Source organism: Oryctolagus cuniculus, chromosome 7 (genome assembly GCF_051225735.1).
Source record: "Oryctolagus cuniculus isolate XC-2025 breed Fujian yellow rabbit chromosome 7, ASM5122573v1, whole genome shotgun sequence".
Classification (NCBI taxonomy): Eukaryota; Metazoa; Chordata; class Mammalia; order Lagomorpha; family Leporidae; genus Oryctolagus; species Oryctolagus cuniculus.
The window spans coordinates 42625349-42640274 of NC_142873.1; the positions used below are offsets into that span (position 1 = coordinate 42625349).

General features: G+C 57.5%; 2 protein-coding genes and 1 long non-coding RNA gene across 12 annotated transcripts; 1 reads left to right on the forward strand and 2 right to left on the reverse strand.

Annotated features, from left to right (window-relative positions):
* Positions 1-221: 221 nt before the first annotated feature.
* METTL25B (methyltransferase like 25B) lies at positions 222-8050 on the reverse strand. Of its 9 annotated transcripts, none has more exons than XM_089299789.1 (8): positions 7588-8050; positions 4906-5030; positions 4557-4749; positions 4050-4112; positions 3534-3677; positions 2594-3075; positions 2016-2200; positions 222-535 (listed from the first exon to the last, which is right to left on the reverse strand). In XM_089299789.1, the coding sequence occupies exons 1-8, from the start codon at positions 7780-7782 to the stop codon at positions 414-416; spliced, it is 1509 nt and encodes a 502-aa protein (XP_089155915.1). In that variant the 5' UTR covers positions 7783-8050; the 3' UTR covers positions 222-413. The 9 variants fall into 9 exon arrangements, with proteins under 9 accessions (XP_089155915.1, XP_002715413.3, XP_089155917.1 ...); XM_002715367.5 differs by having other exon boundaries at positions 7602-8011; XM_089299791.1 differs by having other exon boundaries at positions 4050-4191; positions 7602-8011.
* A 138-nt stretch (positions 8051-8188) lies between these two features.
* Positions 8189-13250, forward strand: ISG20L2 (interferon stimulated exonuclease gene 20 like 2). 2 transcript variants are annotated; one of them, XM_008264298.5, is made up of 4 exons: positions 8189-8329; positions 8921-9752; positions 11595-11795; positions 12374-13250. In XM_008264298.5, exons 2-4 carry the CDS (start codon positions 9036-9038, stop codon positions 12485-12487), a joined length of 1032 nt encoding a protein of 343 aa, XP_008262520.1. In that variant the 5' UTR covers positions 8189-8329; positions 8921-9035; the 3' UTR covers positions 12488-13250. The 2 variants fall into 2 exon arrangements, with proteins under 2 accessions (XP_008262520.1, XP_089155919.1); XM_089299793.1 differs by having other exon boundaries at positions 8195-8333.
* LOC149125485 (uncharacterized) lies at positions 13155-14216 on the reverse strand. The gene is made up of 2 exons (XR_016210538.1): positions 14066-14216; positions 13155-13912 (listed from the first exon to the last, which is right to left on the reverse strand). It is a non-coding gene; the product is annotated as an uncharacterized LOC149125485 (long non-coding RNA).
* Positions 14217-14926: the final 710 nt, after the last annotated feature.

Here is a 14926-nt window from a genome sequence, read left to right on the forward strand (position 1 = left end):
CCATCTCGGGGCTCAGGGAAAGCAGCCTCTTCTTCCCGATGCTGTGACAGAGCTGATGGAGTCAGGCAACCTCGGGACAGACACCAAAGGCAGAGCCCTCTGCCGCCCGTCAGAGGGCCGTGGGGAATGGCACCAGACCGACGGCACTTCTGCAAGCCTGCCTCGGTGGGAGGAGGGGGGCACAGCTCTCCTTCCCACAGCTTATGCACACAGAAGGGAAATACAGTCTTCCATTTTTTAATAAGTTAAAAACAAGATTTTACACACTATGATATCACACACAGAGGGGGAAGAAGTTATGACACACAAGCTGAGGGGCAGCAGGATTCCGGGAGGAGGCGGGGAGCTGGCTCCTGTGCTAGGTGCGCTGGGCCACGCCGGCATCCGGGTGCTTTCCTGAGGGACTGCACATGTCAGCTGTCTTCAGTCTCCAGGACAGAGAAAGCCTGACCCAGGGGCATCTTGGTGGCCACCAGCACCAGGTTTCTGGGAGATAGCTCAGGGCTGAAGATGGGCAGGAGCTCAGCATGGAAGCCTGAGGGAAAGGCAGGGCTAGTCAGAGGCGGAAATGACCTGACCTGGATACCGCCTCTTCAGCTGACTGCAGGCACAGCTCCCCGCAGGCAGGCTGTCCGTGGAGGAACACAGGTGCCTGAGGCACTAAAAGCGGGGTGAGAGGGTGGGGGTAGCTTCCTCCAGTGGAGTGGAGGTTCTCGGTGCCTGGGATGGCTGCTTGGTAGGAATCTGCATTTTTTGTTGTTAATATTTATTTATGGAGGCCAGTGCCATGGCTCACTTGGCTAATCCTCTGCCTGTGGCGCCGGCACCCTGAGTTCTAGTCCCGGTTGCCCTTCTTCCAGTCCAGCTCTCTGCTGTGGCCCGGGAAGGCAGTGGAGGATGGCCCAAGTGCTTGGGCCCTGCACCCCATGGGAGACCAGGAGGAAGCACCTGGCTCCTGGCTTTGGATCGGCGCAGCACGCCAGCCATAGCAGCCATGTGGGAGGTGAACCAACGGAAAAAGGAAGACCTTTCTCTCTCTCTAACTCTGCCTGTCAAAAAAAAAAAAAAATTATTTATGGAAAGAGCGACGGAGAGACAGAAAAAGATCTTCCATCTGCAGATTCACTTCCCAAATGGCTGCAACAGCTAGGGCTGGGCCAGGCTGAAGCCAGGAACCCAGAACTCCATCTGGGTCTCCCATGGCAGGGGCCCAAGAACTTTGGCCATCTTCCACTGCTTTCCTAGGCACATTAGCAGGGAGCTGGATTGGAAATGGAGCAGCCAGGACACCAACCGGCACCCATATAGGAGGCTGGCGTCCCAGGTTGTGGCTTAACCTGGTTTGCCACAGTGCCAGCCCCATAAACAAATAATTTTAAAAAGAATCAACACTGGCAGAGCAGGTTAAGCCAAAGCCAGCATCCCGTCTCAGCGCTGCTCCACTGATGAGGCAGCTTCCTGCTAATGCACCTGGGAAGGCGGCGCAGGTGACCCCACTTCCCCCTGCCGTCCACAGGAGAGACCAGAATGGAGTTCCTGGTGCTTGCATTCATCTGGGGAATGAGCCCACAGATGGACAATCTGTCCATCATTCTGCCTTTCAATTTTTTTTAAAGATTTATTTATTTACTGATTTATGATAGAGATTTTCCATCTGTTGGTTCATTCCCCAAATGGCCAGAACAACCAGACCAAAGCCAGGAGCGTCACTGGGGTTTCCCAAATGGGTGGCAGGGGCCCAAGGATTTGGGCCATCCTCCACTGTTTCTCAGGCACATTCAAGGGAGCTGGATTGGAAGCACAGCAGCCAGGACTCAAACCAGTGCCCACCATAGGATGCTGGCATTGCAGATGGCAGCTTAACCTGCTACGCCACAGCACCGGCCCCTTAACTCAATCTTTAAAAACAGTATCACCACAGTGATAAGACAAGCCGACCAGAAGCAGCAAACAGGACTTGAAGGAACCCCAAGACTACCCATGTGGCCCCGGGGCCCTACTGAGTCCACCCTCACCGTGCTCCTGAAGGTAGAGCAGCCGGTCCAGTAGGATCAGCGTCTCCACCAGTGGGGCCAGCAGCAGGGCCAGGCTGAAGAAGGCGACCACGCGGTTCTCCTGGGCCTGGTGGGCTTGAAGGGCAGCCAGGTTCAGCGGCAGCTGGGGGTCCAGGCCTACTCGCTGTAGTCCCCTCTGCACGTATCTGTGAGGTCCACCATGGACAGCACTCAGTGTGGTTTTAGGAACCTCCACCTCCCACTTAATCTTTGCCTGTTCCTAATTCAATCCCAACTGTGCTGATTCTCCACCCAGAAGTGCATTTGCGAACGTTTCCATGTGAGCTGACTGTCCGGTAGTAAACCGGTCCAAAGTGTATTATCTGCCAGTTCTGTCCCATTAGTTGGCCACGTTTAGTATTTTAAAAACTCTGTTAGCCTCCTGGTGAGATGGGCAGCTCCCTTTTAAGGAAATTCTGAGAAGCTGCCCATGTCAGAAAACTCCGAACCGGCCCACTGACATTCTCTCTGGGCCAGGCTAACAAGGCAGAAGGCAAGCCTCCCAGACCTGTCCCCAGGCCCCCACTCCCCAAGCTCACTCTTCAATCTTGAGCTCGTGGACCCTGGGGATGCCCTGCACTCCTGGCCGCCGGAGCTCTGGCCGGGCACGTCGGATGACTGTCTCCAGGGCCGCTCGGTAGCAGTGGGTTCGGAGGCCGGGGCCGGCTTTCTGCAGCCGCACGGCATACTCCTCCAGGGCGTGGCAGGCCCCCTCACGCAGCCGGTAGGGCAGTGTGTGGCCAGGCAGCCCAGCCACCCACTGACTCAGCGGGTAGCCGCCCGGGTCGCTCAGCTTCATGTAGCAGCAGCCCACGGAGGCCAGTGCCACCACCTCAGGGCAGCAGCAGAAGTGCCTGAGCAGGGCGGCGCTCAGATCCCCGCACGCGTGCAGGCCTGTCAGCAGCAGGCGGGCTCCACCCCGAGCCGGCTTCTCCAGCGGACGCAGAAGTTCCTCGCACAGGGCCGTGGGGTCGACCCACCTGACCACGTGGTGAGGGCAGTGGCGAGGGCCGCTTCTGACCTGTGCAGGAGAGGAGAGAGGAGGCTGGGCAACCTCAGGCCCCAGGAAGGGATCTGCCCTCTGTTGCTTCCCAGAGAGGAACATGGGCAGGGAGGCAGGGCACGGGAGAGAGCTGGGCCGTCAATCAGGAGAACGTTTGGGTCCACTATGACTGATTGTCCATCTTTTCCTCCCGGAGACCCAGTTTTCTTTTGTGTAGTGAGTCTAGTACCTGACTGGCACCTCACAGTGACAAGATACGGTGACAAGTCTGTATGGGTAGAAAGCACTTAGTAACTAGAAAGTGCCGTGGAGACATGGCGGGGGGGTAGGGAAGGGGAACCTTGGGAAAAGGTGGCAAAAACCGGGACCACGTCATCTCAGCTGAGAAACCGGAAGGCAGCTTTCAGCCTGCACGCCCGACTCCAGCCAGGCAGCCCCTGCTCCCGCAGCCCAGCCTGCAGGAAGGGGCGGCCCACCTGTGGGTTCCTCCTCTCCTCCTTCTCCAGCGCTTGCAGGAGCTCCTGGTCCAGGCGCTGGGCTCTCTCCACCAGTCTCTGATCCCCCTCAATGCTCTTCACTGTCAGTCCTAGCCCCAGAGCCATGAAGCGCGACAGATGGCCCTGGAGTCAAGAGAGGGAGGAGGGTGTTGTGGCACAGTGGGTTAAGCCTACACGTGCGATGCCACCATCCCATATCAGAGCGCCGGCTCAAGTCCTGGCTCCTCTGCTCCTGATCCAGCTCCCTGCTAATGCCACCTGGGAAAGCAGCAGAAGTCGGCCTAAGTGTTTGGGCCCCTGCCACCCATGTGGGAGACCCGGATGGAGTTCCCGGGTCCTCGCTTTGGCCTGGCCCAACCCAGCCCTGGCTGTCGTGGGCATTTGGGGAGGGAGCCAGCAGATAAAAGAGAGATGGCTGTCTCTGTCTCTCTACCTTTCAAATATATAAAAACAAATAAATAATTAGGAAAAAAATGAATTCAACAATGAACTCACCTGGCCTGAGCCCACATCCACGACCTGGGTACAGCCCGTAAGGTCGCTCAGCTTCTTCACCAACTGAAAGAGGGGGGAGCAAAGGTGTCCTGGCCATGGGTTCTTGACTCCTGGGCCAACGCTCATAATAAGAGTGGAGGAGCTGAAGGTGACAGGGAGGGTGGACAGAGGGTGCCATGGAAAAGACAAGAGACGCAGGAAGCAAAGCAGAGGTGAGGGTCGCTGCTGACCCCAGGTGTAGGCCACTGTCCTGGCCCCTTGAGTCCCAGGGGACAAGAGCCCTGCTGTGGAGCCGTGAGTGGACTGCAGAGATGTGAAACAGGAAGAACACCAACTCAGAGCCGCCAAAGAACCCAGCCACAGGACAACGAAGCCAGGCGTGCAGCTCCGAGTACAGCAGCCTCTGGGCCTGCGTGTGAGCTCAAGGGGCACCTAGCTCGGTCACCCACGGGCTCACGGAGTCCCTTGCGCTTCTGGGTACCAGCTACACTCCAGCCACCTCCTTACCTCTCCCAGCCTCCGGATCTCATGCTGCTTTTTAGGCCTGACATGTTTCCGGAATGGAGCTGTGAGTCGGGAGCTCTGGCTGGGGTTCTCCAGGAACTCTGAGGGGGTCTGGAAGCCAGGTGTCCGGGTGAAGGCCAGAGCACAGGCTGTGGACTTCAGGGCCAGCAGGGTGAGTGGCCACACTGAGCTGTACCTGAGATAGTCCAGTCCAGGCCTCCGTGAGCAGCCCTGTCGTATCCCAGGCGAACCAGCTTACAACCCAGGGGCCCCGGAGACCTTGTAAGACCCTCTGCGCCGTGGCTCACTCAGCGCCCCGAGCTCCCCAGCCCAGGGTCCCCGGAGCGCATACCTGGCCACCTCCCCTTCCCTAGGCATCCCCAGCAGCAACGTGGCCAGCTGTGGCGGCTCTAATCCATCCAAGGCTTCCTGCCATGAGCAAGGGAGTGTGCCCCACAGGTTGTCTGTGAAAAACTCCTGCAGGAGAGAGAGAAGCGGTAAGCAGGCTGCGGCCGAGTAACATCCCCATTCTTCCCATCACTTCAACGCCTCACCTCAGCACCTGCCTCTTTCCAGTACCGCAGCCACACAGGCCCCGGCAGCGACCCGCGGGGACCTCCTGACCATCTGAATAGGCTCCTCCCTGAGGCCTCCTCCAGCTCCCCCAACTCCCAGGAGCCCAGACAGCATGCTGGGCACACAACCTCCCTTCTCATCTCTCTCCGTTTATTCCACACACCCCGAGTTTCTTAAGGGGAGGGATGGCGTGGTGTTCCGTCCCATGTGCACCCCTAGCACAGCTCCTGTGGCTGCCACCCCGTATTGCCACGTTACCGTCCAGTAAGCTGCCCTTACGTGCGTCAGGCACTTGTGTATTTGTGGCCTTCTCTGGTTTCTCCCAAATGCTGGTGCTATGTTCTCTTACAGGGCTAGCTCTCTTCTAGGCCCAGACGATACAACGGTGAGGCAGACAGAGGAGGTTCTTGCTCTTACAGAGCTTACATTAAGAAACCCTTCACACGACACTGATGCCACATAGACAACAAAGCACCAATGACACAGTAATGCCATGAGCAGTGTGTGGGAAAACTGCTTCAGGTAAAGGTGAGGACAGCAGACTTTCTTTTTTTTTTTTTTTTTTTTTTGACAGGCAGAGTGGATAGTGAGAGAGAGAGAAAGAGAGAAAGGTCTTCCTTTTGCCGTTGGTTCACCCTTCAATGGCCGCCACGGCCGGTGCGCTGCAGCTGGCGCACCACGGTGATCCGAAGGCAGGAGCCAGGTGCTTCTCCTGGTCTTCCATGGGGTGCAGGGGCCAAGCACTTGGGCCATCCTCCACTGCACTCCCGGGCCATAGCAGAGAGCTGGCCTGGAAGAGGGGCAACTGAGACAGAATCCAGCGCCCCAACCGGGACTAGAACCCAGTGTGCCAGCGCTGCAAGGCGGAGGATTAGCCTATTGAGCCGCAGCGCTGGCCGACAGCAGACTTTCTGAACAGCCGACATGTGTGAGCTGACACTTCAACGACGGCCAGGAATCAGACATGGAAAGAAAACACAGGAAGCCACAGATACACAATGCTTTCTATGCACTACTGTGAATATCTGACACATATTCATACACTTTATAATCACCCCAACCAGGGAGGTGCTACTTTCTCTCTGGTTTTACAGCTGGGGAAACTGAGGCACAGCCATTAAGTGACTCCTCCATCAAAAAGCCAGCACCTAACAGAGTGGGCACGTGAAACCCATTTTACTCTAGAGTCCTTTACTCTAAAGGTGTAACCAACCCAAGGTGTTGCCTTTCTCTGCCGATCAGCAAGTGCAAAGGCCCAGATGCCAGCCGGGTCTGTGGAACAGAGATCGGGTGAGCACAGGCACAGGCCAGTGAATGTGGGAAGTCAGCAGTGTGATGAGGCTGCCAGAGCACCCACGGCCCTACAAGTACAGCTTACGAGTTAGGACTTCATCAACGCACCTAGGAAGCATGGCCGTATCACGACAGCACTGACATATGCAAGGCTTCAGCCTGGCTGCTCCGGGAAGAACTGCTTAAGGCAGGGTGGAAGTTAACATGGACAGGCTGGCTACCTAACCAGCTGGGGGACTGATGACGGCGGCTTGGCCCAGGGCAGTAGCCGGAGCCAAACAGAGGAATCTGGGATCTACTCTGAAGGCAGAGCCAACAGGACTTGTTGACGGACTGACCATGAATCAAAGGAAGAGCTGACTCAACGCTTCTGGGCTCTGAACAACTCAGTGGGATAATTTATGTATCATTAATTCTTCACAATGATCCTTCAGATCAGGATCCATTTCACAGCTGAGAAAACCAGAGCTAGGAGGAGTGAAAAGAATGAATGAATAAACTTGAAAAAGCCTGAGGTTGGGGCCAGCGCTGTGGCATAGCAGGTAAAGCTGCTGCCTGTAGTGCTGGCATCCCATATGGGCACCGACTGGAGTCCTAGCTGCTCGGCTTCTGATCCAGCTCTCTGCTGTGGCCTGGGAAAGCAGTAAAAGATGGCCCAAGTCCTTGTGCCCCTGCACCCACGTGGGAGACCCGGAAGAAGCTCCACGCTCCTGGCTTTGGATTGGCCCGGCTCCAGCCCTTACAGCCATATGGGGAGTGAACCAGCGGATGGAAGACCTCTCTCTCTCTGCTTCTCTGCATTTCAAATAAATAAATAAATCTTTAAAAACACAACAACAACAAAAAGCCTAAGGTTAACGACGCAGGGGAGACAGGATTGTAATCCAAGTCTGATTGCACAGCTGGAATGGTCTGCCCCACCACAAAACCAGGAATGCACTCAAAGCTTGATGAGCAAAGGTGTCTTCTCAGAACATCTCATATGCTCCTAAGAGAGCTCCAAGTAGTTGCAACCTGGCTGCTCTGTCCCTGTGTTTCTGTCGCCTAAGTATTTCTAAATATTAAGTGTATGCTCGAAAACAAGGGATCGTCCCAGTTTTAACCCCTCCCTGTACAGACCGACAGAAGAAAAGAGATCAGAGGCTAACTCTCTCCCCGCCCACACCCCTGTGGCCTCACGATGATGTAGGCGTCCAGGATGGAACGGTAGAGCGCCAGGACACGGGTGAGGTTCACAGCTAGCTGCCTCCTCTCCTCGTGAGAGAGGCCCCGGGCGGAGACGCCTGGCATCTCGGCGTCCAGACGGCGGCGCAGGGAGCCAGTGCGCGGTGAGGAGAGATCCAGGGTCAGTACCACGCATGTGCAGAACCCGGGCTGTCTTCCTGGGAAACCATGCTGGGCGCCCCTCCGACGTCACAGGTGGCGACGTCCCACAGCGTCGGCCGCACGTGAGGCGGGGGTGGAGGCGACGGTGCCGTGACGCCACAGAGGCGTGGTGCGGCACCACCCCCAAGGGGAGGGGCGGGCCAAGCTCCAGGTCCCGCCCCTTCCCGCACACTGCTCCTCCTCTCCCGGAAGTGGAGGCTGGGGTCCCTGGCGCGCTGTAGTTCCGGTTTGTCGCGGCCTCACCACACCTTCAAGTTGTACCTCCACGGGGCTAGAGGGGCCGGGGAGCGGATCCCGCCCCCGCCCCCGCCCACGCCCCCGCCGCCGCCGCCGCCGCTGCCGCTGCTCACACACTCCGAGTCCTTGGCCTCGCTCCCGGAGGTAGGGGCGCTGCGGGCGCGCGCACGCCGGCCCCCGGCGCGGTCCAACCCGCGCGCCTGCCGTCCGGGGCCTCGGCGGCGCGCACCGATTTCCGCATCCGGCTCCGGGCGCTTCCGGTCCTAGCGGGGCCCGCCTAGGAGGTAGGTATGTGAGCGTGGGAGGCGCGCCACCTCGGTCCTCGTGTCCTCGGCCCCTGATGTGTGGTGGCAGGGGTCCTCGCTCCGGAAGCCTTGGGTGAAGTGTCCCTGGCGACGTCGCCTGACCTGGAGCCGAGGAGGAGGGGTACCTGCACTTGTGTCCTGGCGGGCCCGGCGCCGCGGATGCCTGGGTCATCCTAGGGCATCCTGCCGTGCGTCTCGCTGCCATCAAGCGTTCCTCGACATTCTTAGGCGGGTCCGGAGCTCCCCCTCTTCGGCTTCCGAGACTCTCCCGAGTTCGAGGGCCATCGGGCCCAGTGAGCCTTCCATTTTACAAAGCTGATTCCTAGAGAGGGAGCGCGGGCTTTCTAAGACCGTACGGCTGGCTGGTGCGCTGTGGGCCTTCGCCAGAATCCGGGCCTCCTGGCTCGTAGCAGTTGTTCCCTCACGGCGTGTCACAGATTGCTGCCCTATATCTGAGAGGTTGCGCTGATGTCTTTCCTCCCTTCAGTCCCCCGTGGATCCGTCGTAGCTCATCCTCCCCCAACCCCCGAGACCTGTGGGCTCCGTTACCAGGGTCACTTTCTTCCCCAGGGCCCTACCACCAACCTCCACATGTTGGGGAGTGGGATTCGGCGGAGAATGAGCCCCCCATCCTGTCATCCATAAGTCACGCTTCCCAGCTCCTCTCCTACCGTCTGCTGTCCTCATGTCTTCATTGCTGCTGAACCTGGACTTTGGGGAACCTCCTCCCAAAAAGGCATTAGAAGGCAATGCCAAGCACCGAAGTTTTGTCAAGAGGCGGCGGCTCTTGGAGCGGAAAGGCTTTCTGAACAAAAAGAACCAGCCCCCTAGCAAGGCCCCCAAGTTGCACGCAGACCCTCCAAAGAAAGGAGAAGCTCCTAAAGTGGATGGCGCTTGGCAGATCCCTTCCCTGCCAAGAAAGAAGACAGGGGCCCCCAGCACCGGGGCAGAGCAGCCCCTGGGGAAGAAGGCTGCAGTGTCTTGGCTGACCCCTGCGCCTTCCAAGAAGGCCGACGCGATAGCAGCACAGGTGGATTTGCTGGGCGAGTTCCAGAGTGCCCTTCCGAAGATTAAGAGCCACCCCACCCGCCCCCAGAAGAAGGGCTCCCAGAAGAGTGCCGCCCCGACCCCCGCCCAGGCCCACTCCGAGAATAAGCTCTCCCGAGCAGCCCAGAAGGCTCCGAGCAAGATGGTGGCGATTGACTGTGAGATGGTGGGCACAGGCCCCAAGGGGCACGTCAGCTCCCTGGCTCGGTGTAGCATCGTCAACTACGACGGGGACGTGCTGTACGACGAGTACATCCTGCCCCCGTGCCGCATCGTGGACTACAGGACCAGGTGGAGTGGCATCCGGAAACAGCACATGCTCCATGCCACACCCTTCAAGACTGCTCGCAGCCAGGTACGGGGCGTGGGACTCACTGGAGGCCGCAGGTGGGTGAGGAGAGGTCCAAGGCCAAGCAAGGGTGTTCTGGGAAGGCACCAAAGGATCATGGAGGGAAGGAGGAACTATGAGCTCCTCCTATGAGGAGGCCTTCTGTTGGGGTAAGGAGTGGCTGAAGTCCAGAGAGTCCAATTAGGGGGTGCAGCAAGTATTGTCAAGGCCGACTTTAGGTGCCAAGTTGGGGTCCTGACCTGGGGAACTGGGACTGTGCATAGCAGACCGCTACTGATACAACTAGACAGCAGGCATGGGTGCCGGGAGAGAGGGCTCAGTGCCTTGTAGGATTGGATCCCAGGGTTGAGAGCAGAGAGGTGGAGATGAGCGTCTGAAGCAAAAAGCCTGGAGCAAGTGCGGAAAGCAGTGGAGGAGAGCAGAATGGTGGGGACCTGGCGCACGTTTAAGTGGAACAGGTAGGGCATGAAGGACACGGTGGGTGTGATGAGTCTCATCGCACTCGTGAGCAAACCCACTCATCCTGTCCCTCTGAGACCACAAACCATCAGGAAAGGAGGATGAGCTGAGCAAGGCCTAAATGAAAGCGCGGGAACAGGGAGCCGGCTGGTCTTGGAAGGCCACCAGAGGGCGCTCTTAGTCCAATTTTGGCTCCGCATTGCTCGCCTTCGCTATAGACATCTCAGAATAATTCCCTCTATGCCAGAACCTTCAGTTTCAGGAAGTTCAGCAGAGGTGAAATGGCTGGTTGTTAGGGAAGACTGGGGGGAGGGGTGTTTGGGCTAATGGTTAAGACACCCACGTCCCATAGCAGAGTGCCTGGGTTTGTTTCCCAACCCTAGCTGCTGATCCAGCTTCCTGCCAACGCATACCCAGGGAGGCAGCCAGTGGTGGCTCAGGTTGTTGGAGAGGCAGGAGGTGGGATGGGACTGACGGCAGATCCGCTCCGCTTTAACGCGGGCTGTGTTGAGGGTAACGAGAAGTTAAGCTGGCGGTGGACAGCGAAGCCAGGTGGTGAGGAGCAGCTAGGTGCACTGTTCATTGGAGTGCGTGTAGTTCTGTCATAAAGCACTTCCCCGGTGCCCATGCCCCAGTGCCCTTAGGAAGCTGAGCCTGGCCTCTGCTGGGGGGCCGAGGAGGCCTGCGCACGTGTCTATGGCCAGCACGCTGGAAAAGCTGAAGGACTTCAGGTAGCAGGCAGCACTGAGCTGGGCAGTGCAGCGAACATCCGAAGCGTGAGTTTTATTTAAGGCTGAAGGCAGGGCCTGGCGCCATGGCTCACTTGGTTAATCCTCCGCCTGTGGCGCCGACATCCCATATAGGCACCAGGTTCTAGTCCCAGTTGCTCCTCTTCCAGTCCAGCTCTCTGCTGTGGCCCAGGAGGGTAGTGGAGGATGGCCCATGTGCTTAGGCCCTGCACCCCATGGGAGACCAGGAGGAAGCACCTGGCTTCGGATCAGCATAGCTCTGGCCGTAGTGGCCATTTGGGGAGTGAGCCAATGGAAGGAGGACCTTTCTCTCTGTCTCTCTCTCTCTCACTGTCTAACTCTACCTTTCAAATAAAAAAAGTTTTAAAAAAGGCTGAAGGTAGGTGAGTCGCCATGGGGGCAGAAGTTGATGAGAAGGAAGGGAGCCTGTGGCCGCCCAGGTGTAGGCAGGGTCCCGCCATGGGGGTCACGTGCTTTATCCCAGGGAAGAGGAGACGGACTGCAGGGGAAAGGAAACCGGGAGAGGGCGTTTCGAGGACGGGCAGGCGGGCGTGGGTGAGAGGGACCTGGAAGGACCGTGTGGGGCTCTCAGGGTGCCAGGGCGCCGCCTTCCTCTCCACTTCTCTCCACGCCCGTCCAGATCCTGAAGATCCTCGCGGGGAAGATAGTGGTGGGGCACGCCATCCACAACGACTTCAAAGCCCTCCAGTACTTCCACCCCAAGTCCCTGACCCGTGACACCTCCCACATCCCCCTGCTCAACCGGAAGGCCGACTTCCCGGAGAACGCCACCATGTCTCTGAAGCGCCTCACCAAGAAGCTGCTGGACCGGGACATCCAGGTGCCCCTCCCCGTCCTGACCCCGGAAGTCCTCTGGCTGCACTGGGGGGGGGGGGGGGGGTTGGGCTAAGTAACCCCAGAGGAATAATAATTCTCTTCTCTACCTCCCGGCATGTTCCAAAGGCTACTTTGGAAAGCGGAGAAGGCCGCAGTGGATAGAAAATTGTGACTATGGGGCAAGAGCAGGTGGTGGAGGTGGAGGAGCCCGTGGGGAATGCCGGGGCCGCTCCTCTGTTTCACGTGCCTGGCGTGTGAGGCGGCCCACCTGGTAGGAAGCTGCGCGCTTAGGTCTCCCACGTGGGACCCTTAGAGAGCTGGGAAGGTAGAAGACTTGCAAGGCCTGGCTTTGGTCTGGCACGTTCTGTGGCTGCAGGGTTTAGAATACGGCGTAGACACACTGCCACAGAAAGGACCGAGGAGACAGTGGGAAAGCCTTCCCAGGAGCTGAGAAGGGGCAGGGAGGAGGGCCCGGCCAGGGTTCTGGTTTCGTGGCCCACTAACTGCAGAAGAGCAGCGCGTGGGGAGCAGAGGGAGGAGCAGCCTCTCGCAGCCTTACGCTCTTCTCTTCCTCCCGTTCAGGTGGGCAAGAGCGGACATTCCTCCGTGGAGGATGCCCAGGCCACCATGGAGCTTTACAAGTTGATTGAAGTCGAGTGGGAGCAGCACCTGGCCCAGAACCCCCCGAAAGACTAGCAGTGGTGGGAACACTGGTGATGCGAGGGGGCAGAGGGAGAACCAGGGCGGTGGGCCATGGATGGGCACTCCACCAGCTCCACACCGTTGGAAGCTAGACTCGTTGGGAAGAGAAAGGCTCGCCCTAGACTTAATACCCATTGAAACTTCACCTGAGCTGTTGTGTCTGTGTCTGATTGAGCATCCCACGGAAGGGGAAACGCCCGTCAGAACCCAGCCCCACAGTGTTTACCTTCTTAAATGGTGCTAACCGCAGGTCCCAGAGGACTTTGTTCCAGTCGGACGTCTTGACTCTCAAGGGGCAGGGCACACCGGGATGTGTAGTGTCCCTCACGGCCTTCTCGCTGGGCTCTCGTGTTTTATGCCTTTTGTTCTTGAGTAATCAGCAGCACCTTCCTCCGCTGTCGTCAGTGTCCCGGTCGGATGATGAAATGCGCAGTCCCAGTACACATGACAGACCTCACTTCCGGCTCCAGGTCTACCCCAGCCTGTGTCAGGTATCACCTGTTTCCTCCCCTTGATTTCCACGAGAGCCATGCTGGTCAGGCGTAGTTCTCCGTAGCGTTCCAGGGCAGTGAGGCAAGAGTGTAGCTTGGAAATCAACTTCTGATTGAGAAAAGCAGTCTCTTATCCAAGATAATAGAGGCTTTATTTAATGTGGGTTGTGTTTAGTGGGTTTAAAAAGAATTTAATGGTTTTAATCTTTTACTTTGCTAAACCAAGCTTCTCAAAAATTCCCTTGATAAATTTTTATAATGGAAAAGCAATTGTGTTGGTGGCTTTTTTGTAACTGTACATTGAACAGCTTTGTCACAAGGCATGAGGGGGCCCTGGTTCTCTAACAGCATTCCCAGGGTGTCACCTTTGTGAGTGCATGGAGAGACACCAGCGAACCTTTGTTTCACACTTGACATCTCGTCCTCCGCCCTCCCACAAATCAAGCACACCTAAAAGGATGCCCCAGACCACGTGGAACACCTCCACAGAGGGTGTGTGACCGGGAGAGTGTGGTGTGGTGAATCAGAGAGTAGGCATGAGGGAGGGGCGGCGGGGGAGAGGAGCGCTGGGTGACGCCAGCCTGCTCACTGCTGCCAGCCCTTTGGTGGCACACACCCTCACATTGGGAAGGTGAGTCACGCCTCTGACTGGTGTCCAGGTCAGTGTCTGTCCTCTGTCTTGAGAGGATGCGGGCTCCATACCGACACCAGGACTTACACCCTCTCCCAGGGGCCAGTCACAGGCATGGCTGCCTGTAGAAAGGCATTTCCTGTAGTCAAGTCAGACCCCAGCTGGCCTCGTCTGACTGCACTGCAGGGTCTGCTTGCACAGGCAGCGGTAGCCCAACAGCTGTAGTGTCCGTGTCTGCTCACAAGGAGGCGCCAGGCGTCCTTTCACAGCTCTGGGTGGAAGGGAGCCAGGAAGGGACTACACATAGAAGCAAATTTTAGTTACATTGTGGTTGGCAAACTGGAAGATTCTCATTGAGCTACTTTTTTTTTTTTTTTAAGATTTATTTAATTATTTGAAAAAGTTACACAGAAAGAAGGAGAGAGACAGAGAGAGAGAGGTCTTACTTACATCACTGGTTCACTCTGCAATTGGCTGCAGTGTCTGGAGCTGCGCTGATCCGAAGCCAGGAGCCGAGAGCTTCCTCAGGGTCTCCCATGCGGGTGCAGGGGCCCAAGGACTTGGGCCATCCTCCACTGCTTTCCCAGGCCACAGCAGAGAGCTGGATTGGAAGTAAAGCAACCAAGACTCAAACCAGCACCCATATGGGATGCCAGCACTGCAGGCGGCGGCTTCACCCGCTACACCAGAGCACCAGCCCCTAAGGTACTTTTGGTAAAGTAGCTATCAACTGTACGCTCCACTGCATGGCTAGAAAGGCACCTAATCTCTCCAGTCCAGTGAGCTCACCCTCACTCTCGGTCACCAAGAAGAACCAGGAACTGGGGTGCTGGGGTGGTAGGATATTTGGAGCAGCAGTTACGATACTGCTTATAACGCCCACATCCCGTATCAGAGTGCCTGAGCTGGAGTCCTGGCCCCGTTCTCCATTGCAGCTTCCTGCTAATGTGTACCCTGGTAGTTAGCAGGTAGTGGCTCAAGGAAGAACCTGGGACCTTACAGACATTTCCTTGACTGTTTATCTTCATGGTCTTTTCTAGTCGGATCCCAGCTCAGCTTGCAAGGGTGCCTGGGAATCTTCTGCACTTCCACCCACTTCCTTCTCAGTCCCTGTGTCCCCAGGGTCCTGGCTTCAGTTGATTCAGGACAAAGCTCATAACAGATTTCTGCCTGAATCCCCATCAACCTGGGACACCCACATCCCATGTTGGAAGGCCTGGGTTCAAGTCCTGGCTCTGCTCCCCATTCAGCTCCCTGCTCGTGCACAACTCTGGGAGGCAGCAGGTGATGGCTCAAGTAGTTGGGTCCCTG